Source organism: Panthera leo, chromosome E2 (assembly GCF_018350215.1).
Source record: "Panthera leo isolate Ple1 chromosome E2, P.leo_Ple1_pat1.1, whole genome shotgun sequence".
In the NCBI taxonomy this organism is placed as follows: Eukaryota; Metazoa; Chordata; class Mammalia; order Carnivora; family Felidae; genus Panthera; species Panthera leo.
Window position 1 is genome coordinate 54,545,909 of NC_056693.1, and position 26,980 is coordinate 54,572,888.

The window sequence follows — 26,980 nt, forward strand, 5'->3', positions numbered from 1 at the left end:
ACAGCTATGTCTGTTCTTTCATAGAAATTTTACATTTTTTTCCCTTTCTTAGGACAAAGTTAAACTATAATCCTCCAAAAGATGATGGATCAACCTATAAGATTGAACTTGAAGGGATATCGGTAATGGTTATGAGAGAGATCCTGGATTACATCTTCAGTGGGCAGGTATGATGAGACACACAGGGAGGAAGACTAAGGAGAAGCCTCTCAAGGTCAGGGTCTCCTTCATCATTCTGTGACGGAGCAGCCCCACCCTCTTCATCTGTCATTGTCCGTGTGACGCGCCTCTCCTGCTGGGAATGGCACCCAACTCTGTTCTTGCCGGGCTCTGTTCTTAAGAGCAGACTGGGTAGAATCTTCACCCCGTACCGGTTTTTGTATTTATCATTCCGACCTCCACCTTCCATTGTGAGAGAGGAAGAAACTGGGTGCTCCTTCCACGGCTGTCTTTTTTTGTTTGTTTGTTTTTAAATCTTAATTCCCGTCTTACTCTGTACCCATAGCCTGGAAATGGGAGCTTCGTTGGGCGGTGGGAGTTTATTTTGTAGAAATAAAGAGTTTGAGATTTACTCTAATGGCAGGCACCTGTATTCATGATTCCTGGCTCCTGTTGCCTCGGTAGGACCAATATCCCTGCTGTACCCCGTTCTTGCCCGTGTCCCTTTGCTCTCTGTGCCCACTTCCATTTCTGGGGGATTTAATGAAGCCCAGCGAAGAAAGTGAGTGATTAGACTTCTTTCTTTTTCTTCGCCATCCTCGAGCCCCTAGTCCCTGATTACGTGGTTTGAAGTGTAGCACGAGGGCTCCCAAGAATGACCGTAGGTGCGCACCAGGGCTGGCTTATGACAGGAGGAACGTAGCATATCTTACATTTAGTTATGTGAGAATGCATTTTATCTTGAGTCTTTTTGAGAGCTTCTCTCCTACTCTCTCCCTTATTCCTTCCTCATCTTGTTTTACCTTTCTCGTTTGTAAGAGCCATCTCCTCCATGTTTTCTAAGCATTCTGGACACACTGCTTACCTTCTCTGAATATACTCATTTGGTCAACCTTGGTGATTGTCATTCCTTTTGAAGGTTTTGGGTTAATTTCATGATGTCCTCCCCTTTTCTTTTCTCTCAACACTCTTCTCTTTCCTCTGAGCGCTAGGTGGGGGGCGGGGGGGGGGGGGGTTGTGGGCATGTAAGGTTTTGTGTGTGATTGTTAAAAATAAATGAATTTAGATTAATTTTGGGATGGTCCTTAAAATACCGAAGCATCACAAAATTGGGAGCATCACAAAACCAGGCTGAGGACCAGCCTCTCATCTCACTTTTAAAATCAGCTCAGCAGCAGCTATAATAAGTTATAAGCCAATAAGAGCATATTCCTTTTCAGGCTTGGATTTGAATCTTGAAACCTTATTTATAGATTGACTTCTGTGTTTTTTGTCCCCAATTTAAATTAATTATGGTTTAAAACCATAGTTGCAGCATAAGTTATAACGAACTCTTGATTTGACAGTCTAGTCTTAATTGAGATGGAATTTCGTGGTGTTTTCACATGCGTGTATCTGACTGGTGTACCACTAGCCGTTGTTATGTGGCTGAATTGAACACCTCAAGTAAAAGGGAAAGGTTTCCCTACTTGTGACCTACTCGACACACTTCTTTCCACAGTTGTGTTGCTCGCTTTCTAAGGTGATTGGCAGTCATACGTTCTTTTTCTGCATCTGTGGTGCAGAATGTGTAAAATGTTCCCTGTGGTCCTGTAACCTGGAATCCCTCCCTCTCATTTCCGAGGGTGGGAGAAGCATCCATTCTTTGGGAGAGGAGAATCTGGACTGTTGTGATGGTGGCGGTCTTGTAGAGACTTGTTTCTTTACGTCGCCTCCATGTTGCGTGCAGAAACTGTCAAGTGGGTGGAGGAAGAAGAATCAGAAGATTAAGGAAAAGCGAAATTCGTAACGATAAACAAGAAATACTACCTTAGGGATTTCTGCCAGAGAGTACCTTTGAGACCAGAGTGCACGGGTCGCACCGAGTGCGATGTTTGGCATTGGGAACGAGGTTCTCGGGCAGCGTGGCCCTCCCCTCGCCAAGGGGCTAGAGTGGCGTGTGTGACGTGCCACCTGGCAAAAGACGGAATGTGATACATCTGGAGGCAAGATGTGCCACGGTTTCGGGGCTGGCATTTAAAGAAACCTCCTTCAGTTGACCACAGGATGCGGACCTGTCCACTCCCAGCACATAGGCCTGGAAGTGAGCAGGGTGGACGGTTCGCCTGCGGAGGGTTCATGGTGGTTCATGTCGGTAAAGCAAGGGAAGCCCTGGGAAAAGTCAGCCGGCCACGTGCTGCTCATGTTTTGTGAGGGTTCACCGGGTGCCCTCGAACTCCTCTTGACAAAGAAGCCCTAGGCTGGACCGTGTGACGTTGCCAATATTCATTCGATCATCTTTCACCTACAAAAGTGGAGCTTTCGTGTGGTTCGGCCTAATAGGTTAGCGGTTTGGGTTTTCAATGTGTACATTCCAATGTAAAATATTGATGATACTCTTGCAGATCCGGCTGAGCGAAGACACAATCCAAGATGTTGTGCAGGCAGCGGACCTGCTCCTGCTGACGGATCTGAAAACTCTGTGCTGTGAGTTTTTAGAAGGCTGCATCGCCGCAGAGAACTGCATCGGTATCCGCGACTTTGCACTTCATTACTGCCTGCACCACGTCCATTACCTGGCCACGGAGTACCTGGAGACTCATTTCCGAGACGTCAGCAGCACAGAAGAGTTCCTAGAACTCAGTCCACAGAAGCTTAAAGAAGTGATTTCTCTGGAGAAGTTAAATGTTGGCAATGAAAGATACGTGTTTGAAGCAGTGATCCGGTGGATAGCACACGATACAGAGCTAAGAAAGGTACCTGTGGGGTATAACATGGTCTAATTTGCCTTCTTACTTACTTATGTCATTCATTTGTTTATTTAATCCACAGAATAGATGTGTTGTCTTTCCCCTTCAGCCTGATGGACTTACAAAGTTGTGATCTAAAAGATGTCTGTGGGGGGCGCCTGGGTGGCTCAGTCGGTTAAGCGTTGGACTTTGGTTCAGGTCATGATCGAACGGTTCGTGAGTTCGAGCCCCACATCGGGCTCTCCACTCTCATTGTAGAGCCCACTTCAGATCCTCTGTCTTCCTCTCCGTCTTCCCCTCCCCTGCTCACTCTTGCTCTCTCTCTCTCTCTCAAAAATAAGCAAAACATTTAAAAAAATAAAAGGTGTCTGTGGTACATCTTTGCATAGGATCACTGGAGCCATTGTTTCTTCAGACCACACTGCAAAAGCTCACATAACTCGTAATATAGCAATGAAACCTTTAGTACTTGTAAGGAACGTGATCTCTCTTGTACATTGTTTTTAATGGGAAAATGCATCTCAGGCTTAGGCTGGAGATTATAGAAATTCAGCGTCCCCACTCTTTTGTTCAGCATCCTTCCGTCCACCATTACTGGGCTAACCCGTGCGGGACTCTGACAGAGGCCATGGAGCGAGAGGGGGCACACAGGCTCTGGCAGACGGGTGAGGGGAGGGGGCTCTCCCTGGGTGATGGACACCATTCAGCAGAAGGCAGGAGAGCTCTCTGCCGTCTTCATGGTGATGCAGTTCTAGATGGGATGAGTCTGGGAGCGACAGCTGCAGAGGAAGGGTCTCAGAGAATATCAGGCTTTAGAGCCACATTGTTTCTACACTGGGGGCCGGAGGAAATCACAGAGCTTTGAGTCCAATATTTATAGACTCCAGCATCGATTACTGTATGCAAAAAAAGAACTATGTCAGGTTTTAAAGTAGTTTTCAGAATGTATCATTGCATTGTTAATTGTTCTCCGTAACTGTTGACTGAGGTTCTAGTGAAAATTCTGTAGGGCCGTTGGGGCACCTGGGTGGCTCAGTCAGTGGAGCGTCTGAATCTTGATTTTGGCTCAGGTCATGATCTCACGGTTTGTGGGTTCAAGCCCCGCATCAGGCTCTGTTCTGACAGCATGGAGCCTGCTTGGAATTCTCTCTCTCTCCCTCTCTCTCTCTGCCCTTCCCCACTCACGTTCTCTCCCTCTTTCTCTCTCTCTCAAAATAAATTAAAAAAAAAAAACTTTTAATTCTGTAGGCTTTTAATTCTAATTCTGTAGAATTAACTTTAATTCTAATTCTGTAGAATTAACTTTTAATTCTAATTCTGTAGAAATGATGGACTACTATATTATAGATAGAAACTCTTACATGGTATGATACAGAAATACACGCTGCTGTCTGGTTGTAGTCTCAGTGCGGTAGTTAGCGCTCTCTTTTCCACGTTAGGCAGGTGGATGAGGAAAGGAGATAGGAGCGTTCTCAGTTCGCTGCTGCTCGTGGAGACCACCGTCACTAGCTGCCCCTTCCTTTCTTCTTCAAGTGATGAGGTTGCCAGGGAAACAAGAGGCATTTCTTCCTCCTTTGGTTCGAAGACTTACAGACTTCATATCTTAAAGGCTGTTATGTATGACTCAGGATACAGAAGAGTATACTCTAAAACGACTGTTGCCAAATCAAGAAAAACTCTTCATTAAGGAGTTTCGCCTCGTGTGTAGAATGCTGCCGTCAGTTCAAGTTTAACGATCCATTGTGAAAAGTATATAATTCATACTATACATGTTAGATATTTTTTAACAATAATAATTGAAGAAACACAGAGTACTCAGGATTCTTGTGAACTTTGGCTTTTATATATTTTTCTTGTAATATTTATTTATTTATTTATTTATTTATTTTACCATTTATTTATTTTTGAGAGACAGAGCGTGAGTGGGGGAGGAGCAGAGAGAGAGGGAGACACAGAATCCGGAACAGGCTTCAGGCTCTGAGCTGTCAGCACAGAGCCCGATGTGGGGCTCGAACTCACGGACCGCGAGATCATGCCTGAGCTGAAGTCAGACGCTCAACTGACTGAGCCACCCAGGCGTCCCAATCTTGTGATATTAATGTTGCTCCATTTTCATTGCCTGTTGCACCTTATCGAATCAAGCTATTACTGTGTGTAACGTTTCCGTAAATGTGATTGAACTCCCAGCACATCCAGCCGTGTGAAATAAGGCCACTCCAGCCGAGCTCCAAGGTTTCCCGTTGGTAAGGTGACCCTTCAGGGTGTAAAGAAAGCCGCTTGAAACTTCTCGGTGCTGTATCAGATCTAAATCTGAACTGATTATTTTTCTTTTTCTTTTTTTTTTTAATTTTTTTTTTTAACGTTTATTTATTTTTGAGACAGAGAGAGACAGATCATGAATGGGGGAGGGTCAGAGAGAGGGAGACACAGAATCCGAAACAGGCTCCGGGCTCTGAGCTGTCAGCACAGAGCCCGATGCGGGGCTTGAACTCACGGACCGCGAGATCATGACCTGAGCCGAAGTCGGCCGCTTAACCGACTGAGCCACCCAGGCGCCCCAGAACTGATTATTTTTCAAGTTAAACTTGTATTATTTATTAAGGCCGTGGGAAGTAGAAAGGAAAGGGGCCGGCAAAGCATATTCACGCAGCGCCCGCGCTTGTGACTTGCCCGCCGATGAGCTGTTAATCATTTCAGGTCTCCGTGAGCCAGAAGAGGGATGTTCTAAACACTGTGTGCTGCATCCTTCATTGTTTTTCTCCCCATTCTTTCTACCCTGTCGTGCAGGTCCACATGAAGGACGTGATGTCAGCGCTCTGGGTTTCAGGGTTAGACTCCAGCTACTTACGGGAACAGATGCTGAACGAACCGTTGGTGCGAGAAATCGTCAAGGAGTGCAGCAACATACCTCTGAGTCAGCCGCAGCAGGGGGAGGCCATGCTGGCGAACTTCAAGCCGCGGGGTTACTCCGAGTGCATCGTGACTGTGGGTGGAGAAGAGAGAGTGTGAGTATTGGACGTGAATCGTTTCAACAGTCGTGTAAGGGGAGAGCTATTTCCACGCGAGCAGGGATTCATAGTGTTGTTTTTGGTATCTAAGCATCATGGCAATAGAGTTTTAAAAATGTTTTAAGCGTTCTCGAGAGCAATGAAACTAGTCATCGTTATTGTGAGCAGAACTATATAAAGCACTTTAACTGCTAATCAATTATTTATTTCCTTAGTTCCCGGAAACCAACAGCAGCGATGCGATGTATGTGCCCTCTTTATGACCCTAATAGGCAGCTTTGGATTGAACTGGCCCCTTTAAGCATGCCAAGAATTAACCACGGAGTTCTCTCAGCAGGTACCATTCTGTGGTCAATTTTATTTAAACACAAGATCAAGTAATATGTAATGTCAGGGCTGTACAGAATGACGCAAAACCTTGTAGAGATTTAAGTTTAATTTTGAGAGATAATTGTATTATCTCTCTGGTGACATCTTCTGTCTAGCTCTAGCCTTCGAGACTCTGTAAGGAGGAGAGTGTCTTCTGTCAGTCTTTATTGCTCCTGAATCTCTCATACCGAGCTATTTTTGAGAATTTTAGTAGAGGAGCATTTTCCCTGATGATGTAACTGATGAAAAAGCAGGACTCAGTGACTCTTCCCATCAGTTGCCTGTGTGGCCACACCCTGAACACAGAATTCCTTTGAGCCACACCAGCCCCATTTTTGAAATTCATGCCATTCAGAATTATAGTAACTGTATCAAAAGTAAAGCTGTTATGTGAAAGCAGGCATTTCGTGTGAGACTTCAGAAAATATTACTTTCCTTCAAAGGCTTCAAATTACATTACAATAGAAAGTATCTTTCACTGACCTTTGCAAGTTTGAAAACAGCTCCACATCATTCAAAGGCCTTCCTCGAGGTTATGGGAAAGGTTGTACTTGCTGCCTTCTGACTGTTGGCTGCTTTTCTCTGCACCTGGGCCTGCCCGCTTGGGTTCACCCACAGGTGCCATTTCACTAAATTCTAATTACTGTCAATCGTCTTCCTGGAACCCCTCTTCTTATATAGTCTCTGCTTGCCCGCTACCATTGCTTTAAAGATTTTGAAAGCTGTACCAGATTATAGAGCTGGCTAAAGCTAAACCATAGGACAGAAGTGGAATCATTTTGTGGGTTCCAAGGTTATTGAAGTTAATTGTTAGGAATAAGCAGCGGGAGGCAGCGGTGTAGCCAGCAGGATGTGGGTCTGATTTCCCTGTTCTGTCTTCTCAGAATTAGCTTCCTCACATTTTCTTCCCATAGTATGTATATATATTCGTGATTTTCACACACATACACCCACCACTGTGGTTCCAGTGTCATGAATTTTGCAAGATTTCCTGGAGGGGTTGGTGCTTCAGAAACATTGAACAGCGAGGATGGGGTTGTGTCCAGCTGTAGTGAGTGTGTCTGTGAGGTGACCGAGTGGTTCCTGTTCCTGCCCGTGCCCCCTCTTTTTTGCTTTAACTGATGGGCTTTTTTTTTTTTTTTGTCGTTCACTTTTTTCCCTCTCTTCCAGGTTAGAAGTTACAGTCTTTGTCTATATTCCTTTGAAAGTCATCATAGAAACCATAGCCTGTATTCTTAAGTTATCAAAGTCTAAGTGCATTTCTGCTGTTTTTCATGTTCCACAGTCTTGCAGTATTAAAATAGGACTTTATGAATAAATATTTACATATAAACATGTTTTATTCATCTATGTTTTATATATGTATCTATGGAGTGTCTGTTTACCGGCCTATCCACCACTTTCTTTGTTTTTCTTTCTTCTTCAGACCTTCCATCTAGGATTATTTTCCTTCTCCCTGAAGTTCATCCTCTTGAATTTCCCTTAATGTGGGTCTACGGGTAGCAAACACTTGGATTTGTTTGTCTAAAAATGTCATTATTTTGACTTCATTCCTAATGGATACTTGTGCTGGGTATAGAATTTCAGGGCATCTTAGCTCTTTGGCTTGGCCTTTCCTCAAATGTGGAAAATTCTTATTCATGTTCATGTCTTTAAATATCGCCTTTCTTCCATTGTCCTCTCTCCTCCTGCTTTTTGGAAGTCAGATTAAACATGACTACTCCTTTTTGCTCTGTCCTCAGCCTCCTGCCTTCATTTTGTTTTGTTTTCCATGTGTTTGTCTTTCCATGTGTTGCCCTCTTTGTGATTTCTTTTGATGTACCCTCCATTTAATGAGTGCTCTCTTTAACACTGACAGATCTGCCATTAAACCAACCTACTGGATTTTTTTTGTAATCTAGTTTTTTTTTTTCTTTTTTTATTCCTGGAAATTCTCTTTAGATCTTTTTTAAATCTGCTGTGTCACTTCTGTAGTCCCCTTTTCCCAAGAGTTATCTTAAAATGTGTCTTTCAGTTTTTAAACATAGTAAGCTTTGTCATTTTGTTGGCTTTCTGATTAGTCCAGTATTTGAAATTTGAAGTCTCTGCAAGGCTGCTTCCTATTGTCTTCTGTTGCCGGTTCTTCTTCATAGTCTGCTTTCTATGTCCTAGTATCTTTGGGTGGGTGCTGGTCATTTTATTAAAAAGTGTTTATAGGAATAACTTGGTGCTCTAGAATCTTAGAATATTCTAATCTAAAGATTAGATAAAGGTACTTTCTTCCACACAAGTTTTACGTTTGTTTCTTCCAGTTGCCTGTAAACACTATAAATTTGGAATTACTGGAAATCAGATGCAAACCCTGAGGTCTTCCAGACAAGCAAGGAGATTTAAATCTGGGTTCTGGTTCTGGTTGAACTTGGGAGAGGCTCCCCTGCCAGAAGCCACACTTTCTATGGGCCTGGGGTTTTGATTTCTGTCTTTTTCATGCCCTCAAAGCCTTACAGGATAGGTTGGAAATTTCCCAGATTGGTAAATGCCCTCAGAGCAAAACGGTTTCCATGGTTGGTAACCTCTCCAGCTCCCGCTTTATCTCAAGCTTTGCCATACTGTCCTGTTGGCTTCTTCTCTTTTCAGAAGATTATTTCATTTCAAAACTGTTTGGTCCAGGAGGTTAGCTGTGTTGCACAAGAATTGGTATAAATAACCGGATCCACCATTACCTGAAACAGGAAGTTGAACAGTGACTCTTAGATCCTGTCTTGAATACGAAGTGCCCACGGTGCCCTGGATCTGAGTGCTCCTGGGTCTTGAACGAGCGGACGTGGGCTGTAGATGAGAAGCCGTCTGAGAGTCACAAAGGGGAAATAGAATTGATGCGGCTGCCCAGTGTCTGCATGGGCGGTGTCAGTCTTGGTTGTATGCTGTAGGGCAGTGGGAACGCATTCGGGTGCTGAGGGAGCTACGATAGTCATAGTGACTCTCAGATGTGATTAGGCTCCCTCACTAAGGATCCAGTGAACTGTGGTCAAGACCTCACACCCACTGCTGTTGTACTTAGAGAAGTTGTCTCCACATACTGTCTCTACAGCTGGGGCGTTTATATTCGGCAGGAGGGGGGTGGAGACCAAAGTTTCAACTTCCTTGTGTGTCTCATTTGATTTTTGCAGAGGGATTCTTGTTTGTATTTGGGGGCCAAGATGAAAATAAGCAGACCCTGAGCTCAGGAGAAAAATACGACCCAGATGCAAATACGTGGACTGCATTGCCGCCAATGAATGAGGTAAAAAGCTTTTTCATTTGCTTTGAGAGGGTGTCTTTCTTCCCTTTAGCGCTTTTTGTTTTGCATTTGCAGAGATGTGAGAGGAGAAGCAGGGAGCCTGCCACACGCCCCCCACCCCCACTGTGCTAGTGCCCACCTTCCCGCTCCTCCCTGTGCCTTTCTCCAGCCTACGCACGCTCTTGCTTTGGGATCTTTCCCAGATGCCCTTGCACCTCGCTCCTTGTTTCCCTCAGTGTCCTCACAGCACTCTCCAGGAGGCCTTCCGTCGGCCCCTCAGCTCCCACCACACTTCCTGTTTTCTTTCTCTTCGTGAGGCACGGCACCTTCTCACATGCTGGGCATTTTTAGCGTTCCCACAAACTCCTTGGTGGCCGGGGATTTTGTCTGTGTGCTGAGGGCTCTATCTTCAGTGCTGCGACAATCCCGGGCACAGCGGGGACGCTAAGGAAGTATTTGCTGGCAAACGAGTGTGAGCTACCTCAGGCCTCTGTCATTCCAGATGGCCTTAGCGTGAGCCTGGCCTCCCCATGCCTCTCCCAGCCTCAGGCAGCGCTGTTGCTGTGGCTCTTACTTGGCTTTCACACCAACCTGGAAACACTTAACTAAACACGGATAATTTTATTCACCCAGAAGGTACTGTTGTTGTGAGCCACGGCGAGTGAGAAATAATGATTCTACCAGTGAATTTATCACATGGGTGGTTCCCTTATTCGGAATCGCTCTGGGATGGGGGTTCTTTGTCTGTTGTGGCAGAAGGGTGAGCTGCCAGCGAAATCACAAATATCTGAGAGGGAAGGCTTTGAGCCTGGAACTCTGGAATATCATGGTATCTGTAATTTGTAATAGCGTGTGGCTACCTGCTTTCAGTCTGGCAGTTGGCCTTCCGTGTGCAGAGACCTTTGCTGTCTTTTCAGCCGCGGCATAATTTTGGAATTGTGGAGATAGATGGAATGCTGTACATTTTAGGAGGAGAAGACGGTGAGAAAGAGCTGATCTCCATGGAGCGCTACGACATTTATTCTAAAACCTGGACAAAGCAACCTGACCTGACCATGGTTAGAAAGGTGAGAACCACGTCTTGGGATTACTCGTTGGGTTTTAAAGTTAGCGTTTGCTCGTTTCCCACACACGCCCTTTAGTAGGATCAACAGCGTTAGAAGAACGAGTGTCGCGAACTTCTGTCGCTGTCGGTGGCTCGCCTCTGTTACCAGCCGTCCGCCAGGACAGCGTGTGAGTGCTCACCCTGATGGTGGGCCCTGCGGTGTCCACACCCGTGCTTGCCAGATGTGTCCCGAGGGCGCTGTCCTAGGAAGCGAGCAGGTCTTCCAGACCTGTTTTCTCAATCATTGTTCAGGCCTGAGGAGACACAGTTTGCAGGCAAGAACCTCCGTTGCAGACTGAGTAGAGTGAAGACACGGCCCCCGTTCCCTGGTGTGGGACGGAGGGGCTCTTGATCACGCCAGACCTTCGGGCAGTTCCGTGGGTATTTACAGCTCAAGTGCTGGGTTCCCACTATCGGTCCCTGCTCACTTCGGAGCAGGAACTAAGTGACATCCATTCAAGATGGAATCTAAATCTTGGAATCTTCGAAGAGTGGTGGGAGAATGGAGAGCCTGGAAAGCCCCCTTAACAACTAGGCTTTGGGCGCCCGGTGGTTCAGGTGGCTCAGTCTGTTAAGTGTCCGGCTCTTGATTTCGGCTCAGGTCATGGTCGCACGGTTTGTGAGATCAAGCCCCGCATCAGGCTCTGCATGGACAGTGCGGAGCCTGCTTGGGATTCTTTCTCTCTCTGCCTCTCCTCTACTTATGTGCTCTCTCTCTCTCCCTCCCTTCTTCTTCTCTCTCTCTCAATAAGTAAATAAATAAATAAATAAACTTTAAAAACTTAGGGTATTTGTATATCTCAGTGTAACAGTATTAGATGGAGTTTGACAAACAGTATGTGTGCTTCCTCCTCTTCTCGTTTTTAAAATCCTGTGTTTGTGAGGTTGGAAAACACCATAGTTTGACTATTAAAAGTCAGATCCTTTCCCAGATACCCTAGGGTGCCCTCTAGACTAAAGGTAGCCTTTGTCTAACTTGAATAATCAGTCTTGCCTCCCCTCTGTTGCTTTCTCCTTTCAGATTGGCTGCTATGCAGCTATGAAAAAGAAAATCTATGCCATGGGTGGAGGATCATATGGAAAACTCTTCGAATCTGTGGAATGTTACGACCCAAGGACCCAGCAGTGGACTGCTATTTGTCCGCTAAAAGAGAGAAGGTAGGAGAGCGTGGACGTGGACTTTGTAGATCCCCCCTTTCTTTCAAATGAACCTTTGTCTTGACTTGGCATTTGGTTTCTCTGAAAGTAACTTGGCATTTGGTTTCTCTGAAAGTAAATGAGGGGCACCTGGGTGGCTCAGTCAGTTAAGCGTCTGATTTCCGCCCAGGTCATGATCTTATGGTTCATGAGTTTCAGCCCCACGTCAGGCTCTGCGTTGACAGTGCGGAGCCTGCTTTGGATCCTGTCTCCGTCTCTCTCTGTCTCTCCCCTCCCCCGCCCACTCTCTCTGTCTCTGTCTCTCTCTCTCAAAAATAAATAAAGGGGGAGGGAAAGGGGGGGAAGTTACAGAGAGGGAAGGAGGCAAACCATAAGAGACTCTTAAGGCCTGAGAATAAACTAAGGGTAGATGGGGGCTGGGGGAGAGGGGAAAGTGGGTGATGGGCAATGAGGAGGGCACCTGTTGGGATGAGCACTGGGTGTTGTATGGAAACCAATTTGACAATAAATTTCATATTAAATAAATAAATAAATAAATTTTTTAAAAAGTCAATGAATAATCCATTTCCTAAAAAGGAAGACCCACATATTCATGAAACCCCGTATGTCATGGTGTTACAACAAGCATAAGAGGAGTTAGGGAATCAATCCATTTACAACCACAGGTTGTAAATCCAATAGCTGATATGCTCTGTGTGGTCTTTCAGATTTGGAGCTGTGGCCTGTGGAGTTGCCATGGAACTGTATGTTTTTGGGGGAGTCAGAAGTCGTGAAGACATCCAGGGCAGTGAGATGGTCACTTGCAAGTCTGAATTCTACCACGATGAGTTTAAAAGGTAATTATGAGCGGTTTCACGTAACTTCTGCAACTTTTCCTTTACGCTTTCAAAGTCATGTCTTAGAGTTGTTTAGTTTGGTTTTCAAGTTTCTTTACTGAATTATCTCATCCATTTAGGACATATGCCTGATGCCCACTAGATATTTAGTCTGACTTCAGAAGTATTTCTAACCTTAAAACCATTGAAAAGTGTTTCCGAAATCTGTATCAGACCTCGATCCTTGGTTACTTAAAATCATTTTTGGCTATAAAGAAAGCTATAGCTTTTAAAGTTTAAACTCGTTAACCTAGCATGTATGACCTAGCATGATACGGCCTTTGTCTATTCTCTCTGCTAGTCTTCAACACAGATGCTTTGCTTGAGTCATGCCGAGCAGCATTTTCCCCCCAAACACGTTACGATGATCTCAGCTCTGTGCTGTTGTACTATTCCTTTTGCCTAAAATTTCCCTTCCAATATTTATCCAATTAATATGGCCTCTTCCGAGACTGTGCTTGATGGTCTGCTGCCCGGAGAAAGCCTTCTCACACCTCCCGGTCCGATTTAGGTTCCTCAGTCTGTGATGCCGGGACATTCAATTCATGTCTCGTGGATTGCAGTCGTTAACTCTAAGGTTCTTAGGGGCGAGATTCAGCTCGGCCAGCTCTGGATCTTAGCTTCAGCAGCACACCTTACCTGTGTCAGCTGCTCAATGGAAGGTTGGTTCTGTGGATGGAAGTGTGGTGTCAGTCTTCAAGCGTCTGATAGGTTGCCATACCTGTCTTGTAGAGCGGGCACCCTCCCACCCGCCCCCTCCCCTTCTCGCCTCTCACACATCTTACTGTGATAGCCACTAAACAGGACTATTCCCTTCAAATCCTAGAGGTCATGGGAAAATTCGTCTTGTTACGGGATTTCAACCGTGTTACCAGAAGGGGGTGCTATCATGCAGCGTTTAATTTCTTACTGTTTGAGATTAGGGCAAACAAGGTGCAGTTTCCAAGACTTTAGAGATAGAAATAAATGTCACCTAACTTTTAACGTATTTTATATTCAGGATATTTGCATAGCCTTTTTCCCTCCTTCAATTACAGGAATAGACAGTGTTAGGAAAATTTATTAGGCAAAGTTTGAGAGCAATTGAGAGAATGTCTGCTGTGGGGTTAAGGTGGGGGGTGGGGGGGGCAGAATTTCAAAGACTTTCTACATTTCTCTTGATACATTACTGTGAGGGCCGACTGTCCAAGGTATAAAGTACTGTGTTAATTCCTGCCCGACTGAATCTTGAGACTGTCTGCTCAACTTGACTTACAAGCACCGGTCAGTGCGTTTGATTTCTGGTAAAATACTGACACGCACTTTTTTCGTGATGACCGAGTTACTGTTTAGGCAGCGTGAGTATAGGATGCCGCTTGTCTGCTGGGGTAATTAAGGCCGCTGATGCCTCACTCTTCCCTGTCCCTGTTGGTTTATAGGACTTAAATCTGGCTACACAGTTTCTCAGTCTGTCCTTGATATGCTATAAATCACTAGAACCTTTATATTTCTTTCAGGCTGTTTTATATTTATAGTTGATAAGCTTGAATGTAAGTGTATTACTTGCCTTCGGTTCGTAAGTATTAGACATAAGAGTATGGCTCCTTCCTTGCTACTTAAAAGCACTTCCAAGTAAATTCAGGGATTGTTAGTTTCCTTCTATCTAAGCTGTCCAATGTTAAGTTTTTTTGTTTTCTAATGTTTATTTACTTATTTTGAGAGAGAGAGAGCATGCATGTACAAGCAGGGTAGGGACACAGAGAGAGGGAGAGAGAGAATCCCAAGCAGGGATTCTGTCACCGTAGAACCCAACACAGGGCTCAAACTCACAAACTGTAAGATCATGACCTGAGGGGAAATCGAGAGTCAGGTGCTTAACTGACTGAGCCACCCAGGCACCCCTGTGCATTGTTAGTTTTTAAAGTAAGCTCAAGGCCCCATGTGGGGCTTGAACTCAAGACCCCGAGATCAAGAGTCACATGCTCTACTGACCGAGCCAGCCGGGCACCCGCCAGTGTTCGTTTTTAAATAATAGAATGAGGAAAGCTGAATTTCTCTTGTCAGTGTGACATCTACGATTCTTACTTGTTTAGGTGACACTAGAGATATACATAACAGTAAGTGCCGTGGATTAACTCGTTCATAACTCATTCGGTCTTCAAAAAGCAACCCTCTGAGTATCGGTGCTCCTTTTCTTCCAATTTTACACCGAAGCACAGAGAGGTTACGTAATGTGCCCGAAGACACACAGGTCTCACAAGTGGTGGGGCTGGAATTTGAACTGAGGCACTCTGGCCGCACAGTCACCTTTCCAGCCACCACACCGTATGGCCTTAAAACACAGGCTTTCCCATAAATCTCTACAGGAAGAAAGTTACATATAGCAGGAGTTTATTTCTCAACAGAGCAGATGTTTCCAAGTATGTTATATTTGCATACCATGGAAACTGTTGCCAGATGAGCAATCTGTGTGAGATTGGAGAACATTTATTGTTTTTAAGTAATCTCTTGTCTTTCCTGTCTTTGTTCCCTATTTTTAGGTTAAAACTTTCCTGGAAAAATGCCATATCGTATTTTCTGTGTTTCTGACTAAAAACAAAACTGTTTGAAGGAGAGCAAAGAAATTGCCCTAACTCGTGCCACGTCGTAGCAGCCACTTCGTGAATCCAGAATGACAGGCATCCCCTACTACTGCGCCCGGTGTCACGGCTCCCTCACTAGTCCTGCCACCCTCCCGGTTACCCACACCCAGAAAAGCTCATCTTCGATTCTGTCTTGTGCTTCACCTCTCATCCGTCGCCCAGTCTTGTCCCCTTTTTTAGACTCTGGCATATTTTCCACATCACCTGCCTTCATTTCTCTGCTCCCGCCCCACTGTGTCCGTGCCGCCCTGTGTGTAGCATCATTAGCCTTCTAACCAGGTTTCCTGTACTTGTTCCCTATTTGTGTTTTTGAAAGATGAATCGGACTTCGGTCGTTGCAGTCTCCCGCTGGAAATTCTTGGTATTTCCCCACTGCTTACCGAACAGAGATGGTAGTGTGTACCCCCTGCTGGGGTTCCCCGCTCTCTGAGGTTAAGAGAAATGCTCAGCCTTTTCCAGTCTCTTCCTTCTGTGTCCTGCACTCCAGCCCCCTTCTTTACGCATCCTGTGTTTGACGGCCTCCCCACGTGCGTTCAGCCTGGATGCCCCCCTTTGGTTTCTATAGACCAGTCATGGTGACTGTTGAAGTCAAGGGCTGTCGGTTTCATGTTTTGATCCCTGAACGTGTAGTTGAGCAGACTTACTTAACAGCTGGCGGAATCCCGTGTTGGTTCTCCCGCGGGGTCGGGGCCATTGTGGTAAGAAGGGCTAAGGGAAGTCCGCTGTAACTTTCCTTCCCTACCACGACGGAAGACCGGAAGCAGTTCTGTCCCCTTGAGCAATTGACAGAAATTGGTTCCGCCATCAAAGACTTGAAAATGCAAGAGTGGGGCTACCTCTCACGTCCCCACTTAATTCGCCTAAAAGGTAGAAAAGGCAGGTGGATTTTGGACAACAGCCGTGTGCTTTCATAAACATAATCAGATGGTTACACGGATCACAGACTTAGTCCCGGATGTAGTATCTTTATGTGGATGTTGTGTCCCTATGCAATGCGGTCCCCGGCCTTGGTATGCTGCTGTTGACCTAGCTTCTGCTTTTTCTTCATACCGATATGCAAGGACTCCCAGAAGCAGTTTGCCTGGCAGGGCCAGTGGTACCCCTGCACTGCCTGGCCTCAGAGCCACGTCAGCCCTGCTCTCTGCCCTCTTTTAGTCCGGGGAGATTTTGATCATCTTGGTGTTCCATTAAGACATCCTACTGGCCTGCCCCTTGGCGTTATGCTGTTTGAATCTGATGGTTAGGAAGTAGCCTTTGTAAGACACCGGGAGGTGAACCGCACTCCTGACCAGATCTGTTTCAGCCGTGGCCCAGTCAAGGGGCAGAAACCACACCAGTCATCTGAACAGGGAAGACATAATTCACACGATCACTCACTAGTAAGAGGTAGTTGACTGCCGATGGGTGAAAGAGAGCTCTGAGGAGTGCAGAAATAGCTAATTTGGGCAGTGCAGCCACTACTATCTTTAGGGCTGAGGGAAGTACCCTAAGAAGGAGCATGTTGGGAAGAGGCCTCCCCACCCTGCAAGGGTGCTCCGTGGCCACTGCGTGCAGGACGCCGGGGAGCTGGGGGCAGAGCTGGTGTGCAGGAAGCGGCCTGCTGGGTGGCAGAGGACCTTGCTGAGGGCAAGCACCTCCGGGCCTCCTGCCTGCAGCCCGCGGGAGGAAGGAAAGAGGCATACCAAGCCCGGGAAAGAAGCCCTTTCCCCTACCTGGCCTCGCGGTCCCTCCGGCGCCCCCTATTGGCAAAGCCCAACACGGAGTTCATCTTTTCAAGGCCCTTCATTTTCTGCACTGTGTTTTGCTCTCATCTCATGTACTATTTCCTTCTTTTGACTTACTTTGGGTTTGTTTTGCTCTTCCCTTGCCAGATTCTTCAGGTAGAATTTTAGATTTCTTCCTTTCTTTGCCGAAATCTCCTATCTTCTCGGAAGCGTGTTTCCCTTTCTCTCTCAAGCGTAGTTACTCTGGCCACGTTCAAGTCCCCACCTGATAGATCATCCCGGCACCCCGGGCACGTCAGAGTTGGTGTCTGTTTATGGTTTGTTCCCTTGAGAATGGGTCCTCCTTTCTCTGGCTCTTCGTCGGTTGAGTAATTCTGGGCTGCGTCCCGGACATCGTGAATGGTACGTTGTCGGGGCCCCGAGGTCCTTTCTGGTGCTGTCAGAGCATTGTGCTGACAGTTTTAGCAGCCACGCACCTGGTAGGATTCCTTGGCGGCTGTAACACCTGCTGCACACAGCCGCTCGAGCCCGTCTTCAGTTCTGGAGGCCCACCTCAGGTTCAAGTTCTCACGGTTCCGGGCTCACGGACTCAAGGCTGCCTTTGGCCCACACTGCCAGACCACTGGCAGGCTCCTTCCCTGGGGTTGTGTGCTCGACTCTCACCTTCTTTCCCCAAATCTGCCTGCTTTGGCTTAGTCTCCAGAGCCGTCGGGCAGTGGCTTTGGTCTCTTGCCCGAAGTTTATGGCACCTGCTTTCTCCCAGGGGGATCAGCTTGTTAAGAGCTTCCTTCTCCCTCCTGGAAGCAGAACCTCACTAAAGCTCCCTCTGTCTTTTTCCTCTCCAGTTGATCGCCCGTCCCTCTCCCCTCTTCACTGTCCCTCCTCCCCTGACCTTCCCTCCTGTCCTGCTCTCTCTAAAGCTCACTGCCACAAGCCGGGCTATATTCTGAAGTCTCCTTCACAGGGGACATTGCTCATTCTAAGTTAGCAGAGGACCATCCTTGCAGCCTCAAGTCCTCATAAGACCGTGTTTGAAAACATTGTAACTAAAGGCATACCACTGCCCTGTCCGTTACAAAAATGACTATCACTCTGGGACGGCCGCTAGGTGCTGGCCGCTGTGCAAAGCACTTTACACTGGCCACTTGAGCTCATGCCCACAGGTCATTCGATGTCAGTGGGGGTGTTTGGTCTCTGCATTTGACACATGACAGCTAAATTGTCCGAGGTCGACGAGGTGCTAGATGGCAGAGAAAGAAAGGCAAAACCGTATGCCTTTTATTCCTGTTTTGTTTTTTTTAATGTGTCTTTTTCGGGGGGAAAGGGGCAGAGAGAGAGGGAGACAGAGGATCCAAAGCAGCCTCCCTGCTGCCAGCGCAGAGCCTGATGCAAGGCTCCAACCCACGAACTGTGAGATCATGACCTGAGCTGAAGTCGGACGCTTAACCGACTGAGCCACCCAGGTGCCCGTTTTATATCCGTTTTACAAGCAGCAGGTAAATACACGATGCACTTAAGTTTTTGTATCAGTTTTATTTCATCTGAAGCCTCCGCATTATATGAAATAGATCACCTAGGGTTATTTGTCTGAAACCCAGGAACTCTGAGTCATTGATCCGCTTTGGACCAAATTTGGTAGATCGTCTACATAGACCGATTGCCTCAGCTTTGTTTAATTATTCCAGGGAGGAATAATGTGAGATTCTCAACTCTACAAAATTATGCCAAAATATTGTTGTGTTCTGATGTGCTTTTCAGTAAATAATCTAGTCACAGATGTTCAGTCAGCAGTGCCGGTTACCCTCGTGCGGATACACATGGCCCCGTCATGGATTCGCCTGGAGGGGTCGTGTGCCTCCCCGCTGGCCTTGGTCCTGGATGTAGGGTGCAGCTGGAGACAAGGCCTGGGGACACTCACTGGCTTCATTTGATTCAGAGCCTGGGAAGAATTGAAATGTCAGGGCTTCAATAGTGATGTTTCTCCCTGAAGACATAAAATGTGAATAAGCCAGTTACTGTAGTTTGCCGTTTTCAGACACTTTCTTTCAAAGGCCTGTTCAGGTCCCCATTTTTACTTTTCAGGGAGAGCTCTTGGATGTTTCCGTTTCCCTATTTCCTAGAGACATTTTGGGAGCAGGGACCAAACCATTCCTAGTCCCAGCAAACTGCTGGGTACCAGTCACCATTCCGATGTAAGATGAATCAAATGTTGCACGAAGGGCTTAAGACTCTGGCAGCCTTACATTAGCCTTGCTTTGCAGTGGTTACGTGATCTCGGAAGGTCCGTGCTTCTTAGAATTCCAAATATGGAAGCTGCTGCTTTGTAACAATCTGGGAAGAGTTCTTTGAAAGGAAAGTGCTGCTCTTAGTGAAACAGTTTCACATTTGTATTTAACACGGAGATGCGCTGGATCTCAGCCGCCGTCTTCCTGGACACTCGATAGCACAGAGTTGGAGATACAGGAATAACGTCCATACGCCCTGCGCTCCAGTAACGAGTGTAGGCCTGGACGTGGTAGTTCTTAAGGGCTTAGATACAATCCCGGGGTCTGATGAGGTCTGCTACACCCGCAGCTATGTCTTTAGCTATTAAAGGGAAATTGTTTGGTCCAATCACTTTAAGCGAATGCCATTATATAGCAGAATCTATGGTTGGTGGTGGTGGTGTTCAAACCGACCAACAAACGAAGAAAAACGCTTTTATTTTGGAAAAGTTTTACACTGATAGGAAAGTTGCAAAAATAGAGTCTGCATTAAGCCATGCACCCAGCTTCTCCTCATGTTAACATCTTACGTAACCATAGCACAGATATCAAAATCAGGATGTTTATGTTGGTACAGCACTGTTAAGTAAATACAGTCTTCATTCGAATTTCACCAGCTCATCCACTAATCTCTTTTCCCTTTGCTCTGGGATCCCATGTGGGATCCAACAACATACTCAGATGTGTTTCTTTAGTCTTTTTTCGTCTGCGATGGTTCCTTGGTCTTTCCCTGCCTTTGATGACCATGGTATTCTTGAAGGTAATTGGTCTGTGTTTTTATAGGATGTCTTTTAATTTGGGTGTGTCTGATGATTTCTCATGATCAAGCTGAGGTTTGGTTACGCATTTTTGGCTGGGACACCGCGCAACTCTGTGAGTTATAAATGCAGTGCTATCGTTTTTTATTTTGTTGCTCAACCGTTCCAGCTTTGGCCACTGGGAATGCCTTCCTGTCAGCTCTGTGTCCTTCGGACACACCCCGTCCTTTAAGCACTTCCTGTCAGGCGCACAAGGCACTCCAGGCTCATCTTGCGTTTTCTGTCTCGCCTGGGGAATCAGCCATATCTTTTTAGAGGCCTGGGTCCTTTTAGTGGCTATTAAATTGATTTTCTTTTTTTTTTTTTTTAACGTTTTTATTTTTTTTTTTGAGACAGTGAGAGACAGAGCATGAACGGGGGAGGGGCAGAGAGAGAGGGAGACACAGAATCGGAAGCAGGCTCCAGGCTCTGAGCCATCAGCCCAGAGCCCGACGCGGGGCTCGAACTCACTGACCGCGAGATCGTGACCTGAGCTGAAGTCGGACGCTTAACCGACTGAGCCACCCAGGCGCCCCTAAATTGATTTTCAACAGAAGGGCCAAGACAATTTAGTGGGGAAAGAAACGTCTCTTCAGCAAATGGTACTAGAGCCATTAGAGGTCTGCATGGAAGGAAAGTGAACATCTACCTAATTCCGTACCAAAAATTCAACTTGAAATGTGTCATAAGACGTGAGTGTAAAAGCTGAAACTGTGAAGTCTCCAGAAGAAAGCATAAGAGGAAAACCTCTGCGGCCTTGGAATAGACAGGGATTTCCTAGAAGGACATAGAAAGCGTGACCTTTAAGAAAGAAAGAAAGAGGGAGAGAGAGAGAGGGGGAGGGAGAGAGAGAGAGAGAAAAAGAAAGGAAGAAAAGAATAAATTGTGATTCATCAAAATTAAAAACTCTTCTTCAAAAGTCTCCATTAAGAACATGAAAAGATAATCTACAAGCCGGGGAAAATATTCATGATCTACGTATCTAACAAAGGACTTGTATCCCCAAAACACAAAGAATCTTACGATTCAAGAAGAAAATAGAAAACCCAGTTTTAAGAATGAGCAAATCTTTGAGCAGACATTTCACAAAAGAAGACTGATAAAATGGCCAGTGAGCACACACAGAGACACCCAGCATCCTTCTTTTCCGGGAAGCCCGCAAGCCCACACCACGAACATGGCCGAAATCAGAAAGACCCACATTCTCGAGAGCTGGCAGTAATCCCCAGCGATAGGAAGCCTCAGATGTTGCTCACTGGGACGGAGAATGGCACAACACTTTGGAAGACGGTGCGGCATTTCCTTACCCGGTGGAATACAGCTTTAGCTGTATAACCAGTTCTGTGACATAACATCCGCAAAGAAGATTTACACTCCAGTGTCCAAAACAGCTTTATTCACAAGAGCTGAACGCCAGAAAGCACCCAAAGGAACACGGGCGAGGGAACGCATAAACAAATTCTGGTACATCCATACAATGGAAAACCACTTAAAATTGTAAGAAACAAAGTATGGTATAAGCCACGGGGTACTGAGTCTCGGGAACGTTTTGCCGAGCCAAAGAAGCAGTTTGAAAAGTGCGTACGCTTTGTGTTTCAAAGTGGGTGCCGTTCTAGAACGGACAAAATGAGGTATCATCCATAGTGACAGGAAGGAAATGGGGAAGCAGGTTGAGCTGAACTGGCGCGGCGCCTTGTCCTCTGGACGGGCCAACCACCTTTGTCGTCTTCCTAGACCTCATCCTCTTGACTTCCTTCGTTTTGTCTGTCTGTTCGTTTTCAGGTGGATCTACCTTAACGACCAGAATTTATGCATCCCCGCCAGTTCTTCTTTTGTTTATGGAGCTGTCCCCATAGGAGCCAGTATTTATGTTATCGGAGATCTCGATACAGGTAAGCACGTTACGGCGATTTTGCTGGAGCTGTTTCTGGCGATTCCAAGACGTGTTGTTGTATCACCTGTGCTGCTTCTCGTGGTTCAGGTACCAATTACGACTACGTGCGTGAGTTTAAAAGAAGCACGGGGACGTGGCACCATACCAAACCGCTCCTCCCGTCCGACCTCCGCCGCACCGGCTGTGCAGCCTTACGTATTGCAAATTGCAAGCTTTTCCGCCTGCAGCTCCAGCAAGGCCTGTTCCGTATCCGTGTTCATTCACCCTGAAGAGGCGGCAGAGCGGAGGCAGAGCTCCTGACCCGGCGCACCATAACCTGGCTTTCTGCGAGGGGACCAGAGGTGGCAGCGTATCTCCGGTGGTTTTACTGTAACGCTTAGAAGCCCGCGCTTCAGCTCCTCTCGCGGAGAACCCGTGACTGTCGAAAAAGCTCCCTTGGAGGAATCCGTTCCTCCAGGTAGATGTGTCTGCAGACGAACGGAGTAACTATCCGGTAGAGGCAAAGGGAAGTGGGAATCGGGGTCATGTAAAATAGCGAAGTTAGCGTACTAAGGTGCATTCTCCCGGAAGGGGACTCCTTTCCGAGCGACTGCTGTGTTCCGGTACCTGGCTGGGGGAAACAACAGAAATCCGTATATGCAAATCAACGTATCCAAACACACCGAGACTGCGTTCCTGCTGCACTTGAAAGGAAATACCATGCCTAACCCCGCCCGACAGATTCAGGTTTGTGCCTAAGATGTTAGATTGGGCCACGTAGTCTCCACTTACTACTAGTACTGTGTCCTCAGAATCTTTTTTAAACTATATTATCATGAATTGAAACTAAGATAAAATTTCTCTCTCATGACATTCTATCTTAGTAATCTAAAGGTTCGATAAATTAATGAGTCAGGTTGCAGCCCTCGTGCGAGTTTAAAGGCGGTTGCTAGCTTCTGTGTTAACTTAGATACGTCATGCCGTAATTTCTGGGGTAGTTCTCTCGGAGCTGTGAAGGGTCCCGTGCCGTGCCGTTCGTTCTTCCTGTTCAATTAACCAGAACCATTTTGTAAACACGAGGAGATTAGCAGAGTAAGGGATGTTACAGAACAAAGACCCGAGTCAGACAAGTGACCAAGGTCTGCTGTGACTGCACAAGCTGTCCAGACAAAATATGTAGGGATCAAAAAACTTTAATCTGTCTGAAAGCACACAGAGTCTCGTTTACTACTGTTTCGGATTGAAAACCTGTCTTAGAGCGCGAACCTGCATTAAGAATCTAGTCTTTGTAGCAGAATTTTCTCGATGCCGTTCACTAGCAAGAGTTTTAGACAAATTACATTATAAGTAAAGTTTGGCTGGTAGAATAAAACTACCTCAACTTAATTTCATTCTGTTCATAGTAGAGCGAATTCATCTCTTCTCTGCTTCTCCACTCTCCCACCTTCCCTTGTCTCCCCGTGCTGCCGCACTTCCCACCGCGGGGAGAAAATCTGTCATTAGTAGCACTTACCTTGTAAGATACTTTGTTTTCCATTCGAATTATGCCACCTTAGTGTGAAATCGGGGACTTCAAAGTGCTTGATTACATCATAATTTGAATTTTATGTAATATCAGGTTTCTAATCAATTTAATACAGAGCTCTTCAATTTTAATTGTTTTCTACAGTTTCCACCGCCCTCAGTAAATGGCTGTAAGAAGCAGTATTTTGTCTTAATGATTAATAAATGTATCAATGTATCCTTTGCTTATACATTTGAGAATAGGAGTTTCTTCTAGAAACTTCCTAGATGGAATGCTTATACGCTGTTAACATGCATAGGAAACCTCGCTTGTGTTTCCCCAACCGTGAACAGAAAAAAGGGTAACCTCCTATCTGTGGTTTTTTTTTCTTACATCTGTTAGGAGTCAGTACAATGCTGTAAACGTTGCTGAAGGAAGACTTGTCGGGGTGGGGGGGGTTCTAAAGAATGTTGTGTGTGGAGAAGATACTGCTGAAAGAAGGCGTGAGGTGTCTATCTTCTGTATCAGAGGCCCCGGGCCAGATTTGCCACACATTCACGTAACACAATCGAATTCGAGACGTAAAGCAAAGCCGGCCTTTTTCCTCTGAATCGTGTACCAGTCAGCTGTCGTCCGCACACCGTCCCAGTGATACCTGGGATGTCTTCTCATCAAAGCAAGCTACGCGGCCACTGCAAAAGAGAGCAGACTTTCTTTTTTGACAGCTAGATACTCGTTTTTTAGAGGAAACAAATTGCTGAAGAAGTGAATTTTCTTTGGTAAAATCTCCTGAACAGAACAGAACCTTGGCCTTCAGAAGTTGCATCTGACATACAGTAAAGCAGTAACGGATGTCCTGTGAAAGCCATGGCAGGCTTTCTCTTAATTCTGAATTCTCTTCATAAGCCATTCTCTTAATTTCTGAAGTTTATAATTCTTCCCACACCAGGCCTCTCCAAGGAGACAATTCATTGTTGAGGAGTGAGTGGGTTATTGCAATATTGTTGCAATATTATCAGTGCCTGCATGACTTAGTCAATTCATTTTATAAAAACAGTTCTTTTTTAGTTTTTTATTCAGTTCATTGACACGGTAGCTGCAGAAATTAGATGATGTTTTTTAAAATAAATTTGCCACATAATACGGGATGCAATAACCAACAAGAACTGCTAAGTGCCAAACTGTTATTTTCCTATATATAAATATAAAAATATTCTGCTGAAGGGTAGGAATATATTTAATTTTATTAGGCTCCAAAATTAATCGTGACTTTTTTGTAAATGACAGTTACTTCAGTATTGTGAAATAAATTTTAAGTCATTTCATGCAGGTTTGTTTTAACATTCCACTTATGCCTTGAAACATCTTTTTCTCGATAAATTTTTAATACTTCTTTTTCCGTAAGGCACTTTTACCAGGCGTAGGTTGGAATAGGCAGTTGAGGATAGATGTTAAAATTTTAAATGAATATCATTGGGGGAAGTGCAATTTATTTTCATTATCCCGCCAACAGAAGGAAACTTGTTTCGGGGTTAGAGTCAGTGAATATTTAAAGGATCTCTCGTAGGCTACAGTCTAAAGTAGGCTTGTTTGTTTGTTTGTTTGTTTAACATCCAAATATAGATTTTTCAAACATGTAAGTGTTTAATTTAAAATGAAGTGCTGTTTTGGGGGTTTGTTTTTTGTTTTTCATTTTGTGTGTGTGTGTGAGTGTGTGTTAGTGCTTCTATCCTGTGAGAGGGAAAAGTGTGAGGGACAGAGTGTGCGTGCGTGTGTGTGTGTGTGTGTGTGTGTGTGTGTTATGTGACTTGGTAAGTCTGTTTATACATGTTTACTTTTAAAATTGTAGTTCCAAACTACATATATTACTGTCTCCTGGTGCTTCCGATAAATCCTTGAGCCTGTGGCCCTTCAGTTTATACTACTATGTTCAACTCACGTTGGGTGTAAATATTCATAGAGTCGTAGTCTGTATAGTAAGTTTTACCTGGTGTTTGCATTCCTTCAGTGGGACTAAAACAGTGCTTACCAACTAGTATAGTCGATATAGCTGTAAAGATTTGGCCTTGGAAATCTTTGAACTCTTTGTTTCTTTCATTAGTTCTTTATTTCATTGCTGTGAGGAGTTGATAGGTAACAGTAGGCTGTTTTCAAACCGCAGCAACCAGAAAAGAATATTTGGGCGATGATGGATGGTGTACTCCCTGTGCTAAAGTGTCCTGTTATATTGTACTACCACTTTCGTGATGCTTTGGGGTGCCATTTTTATAATTCATGGGTGGGAGGGGGGTTCCCTGCAATATGCAGGAAGCACATCCTTATATTGACCTGGTAGAGATAGGGCTGTCTTTGCTGTGTCACCTCAGTTACTCATGGTAGTAAGTTGGGTTTTTAGAGAAATTCGTCAGCTGCCTTGGTCCGTTGGGGTTCCATTTGGTACGTTCCTCCTCCCGTGTACCAGACCAAAAAGTTTCCCAAGGAGTGCTAAAAATGCTACAGTATTACCTTCTTGTTGGCCTTTCTGATTCTAGAAGATGCCTCCTGTGGTCAGATGGAGACATTTGAATATCTGGGGAAAGAATGAGGTGGCACTTTGCGTGGATTTATTTATTTATTCTTTAATGTTTGGGTTTTGGTTTTTGTGTTTTGTTTTTGTTTGTTTGTTTTTTGAGAGAGCTTGAGCAGGGGAAGGGGACAGAGAACCAGAAGCAGACTCTGCAATGACAGCAGAGAGCTTGACGCGGGGCTTGAACTCACGAGCCATGAGATAATGACCCGAGCCGAGGTCGGACACTCAGCCAACTGAGCCACCCAGGCACCCCTGCATGGATTTAAAAGGTGCTGGGACCCCCTTAAAAAGCACCTGGTGGAAGGGAAGTGTGAGCTTTCTCTCGTTCCGTGGCTGCCCCTCATGTCTGTGAGAGCCTTGGGGGAGCCAGGAAGGGAGGAGACGGATTTGTACAGAAAAGCTGCCCTGGGTTTAATCAGCAAATGCTTATGGAGGACCCCCTAGGGATTCTGCTTGGATTTCTGGGGGGGCTGTCATGCTGCTCTCCCTCTAGCCTGTAAACTCCTCGTGGGCAGTGACCCTGTCTTGGCCGTCTGCTAACCCCAGTGCCTGACACACAGCAGGTAGTCAGGAAATGGTTGGCCAGTGAGTACAGTACCCTTGTGATCAAAGTGATGTTCTTTGTGGGATTGAGAAGCCCTCTCCAAGAGTGATTTATTTTGTTGGATTTTAAATGAGAGGCTTTGTATGCAGATGTGCTGGCCTCCTATTCTAGAGTGAGAAACTAGTACAGATACAACACACAAAGTGCCCGACGTGCACACACACACTTCTGTGGTTTCCATATGTTCTTTAGGGTTTGGAGGACCCTACTATGCTCAGCACACCTAATACCACTGATCACATTTAGTGTTGGGATTGATTGCTTTTTACACGTGCCTCTGGGTGTTTTCCAGAACATACTGCTGTGATCCTCACTTCTCCATGATGGGTGCAGTGGCCCCACTGGACAGAGAGCAGTCTCTG

At 45.6% G+C, this 26,980-nt stretch overlaps 1 protein-coding gene across 5 annotated transcripts in view; it reads left to right on the forward strand.

Moving 5' to 3' along the window:
• Positions 1 to 26,980, forward strand: part of GAN (gigaxonin) — a 96,666-nt gene that overhangs the window by 29,626 nt on the left and 40,060 nt on the right. For 2 of the 5 annotated variants that reach the window (XM_042921008.1, XM_042921009.1), the window contains exons 2-11: positions 53 to 167; positions 2,544 to 2,894; positions 5,676 to 5,893; positions 6,112 to 6,233; positions 9,415 to 9,527; positions 10,442 to 10,591; positions 11,651 to 11,787; positions 12,495 to 12,623; positions 21,851 to 21,960; positions 22,050 to 26,115. In XM_042921008.1, the coding sequence (XP_042776942.1) occupies positions 53 to 167; positions 2,544 to 2,894; positions 5,676 to 5,893; positions 6,112 to 6,233; positions 9,415 to 9,527; positions 10,442 to 10,591; positions 11,651 to 11,787; positions 12,495 to 12,623; positions 21,851 to 21,960; positions 22,050 to 22,231 (1,627 nt within the window). In that variant the 3' untranslated portion in view covers positions 22,232 to 26,115. Of the gene's footprint in view, positions 1 to 52; positions 168 to 2,543; positions 2,895 to 5,675; positions 5,894 to 6,111; positions 6,234 to 9,414; positions 9,528 to 10,441; positions 10,592 to 11,650; positions 11,788 to 12,494; positions 12,624 to 15,181; positions 18,294 to 21,850; positions 21,961 to 22,049; positions 26,116 to 26,980 lie in introns of those variants that run through there. The other 3 variants (XM_042921010.1, XM_042921013.1, XM_042921012.1) reach the window with 3 other exon arrangements.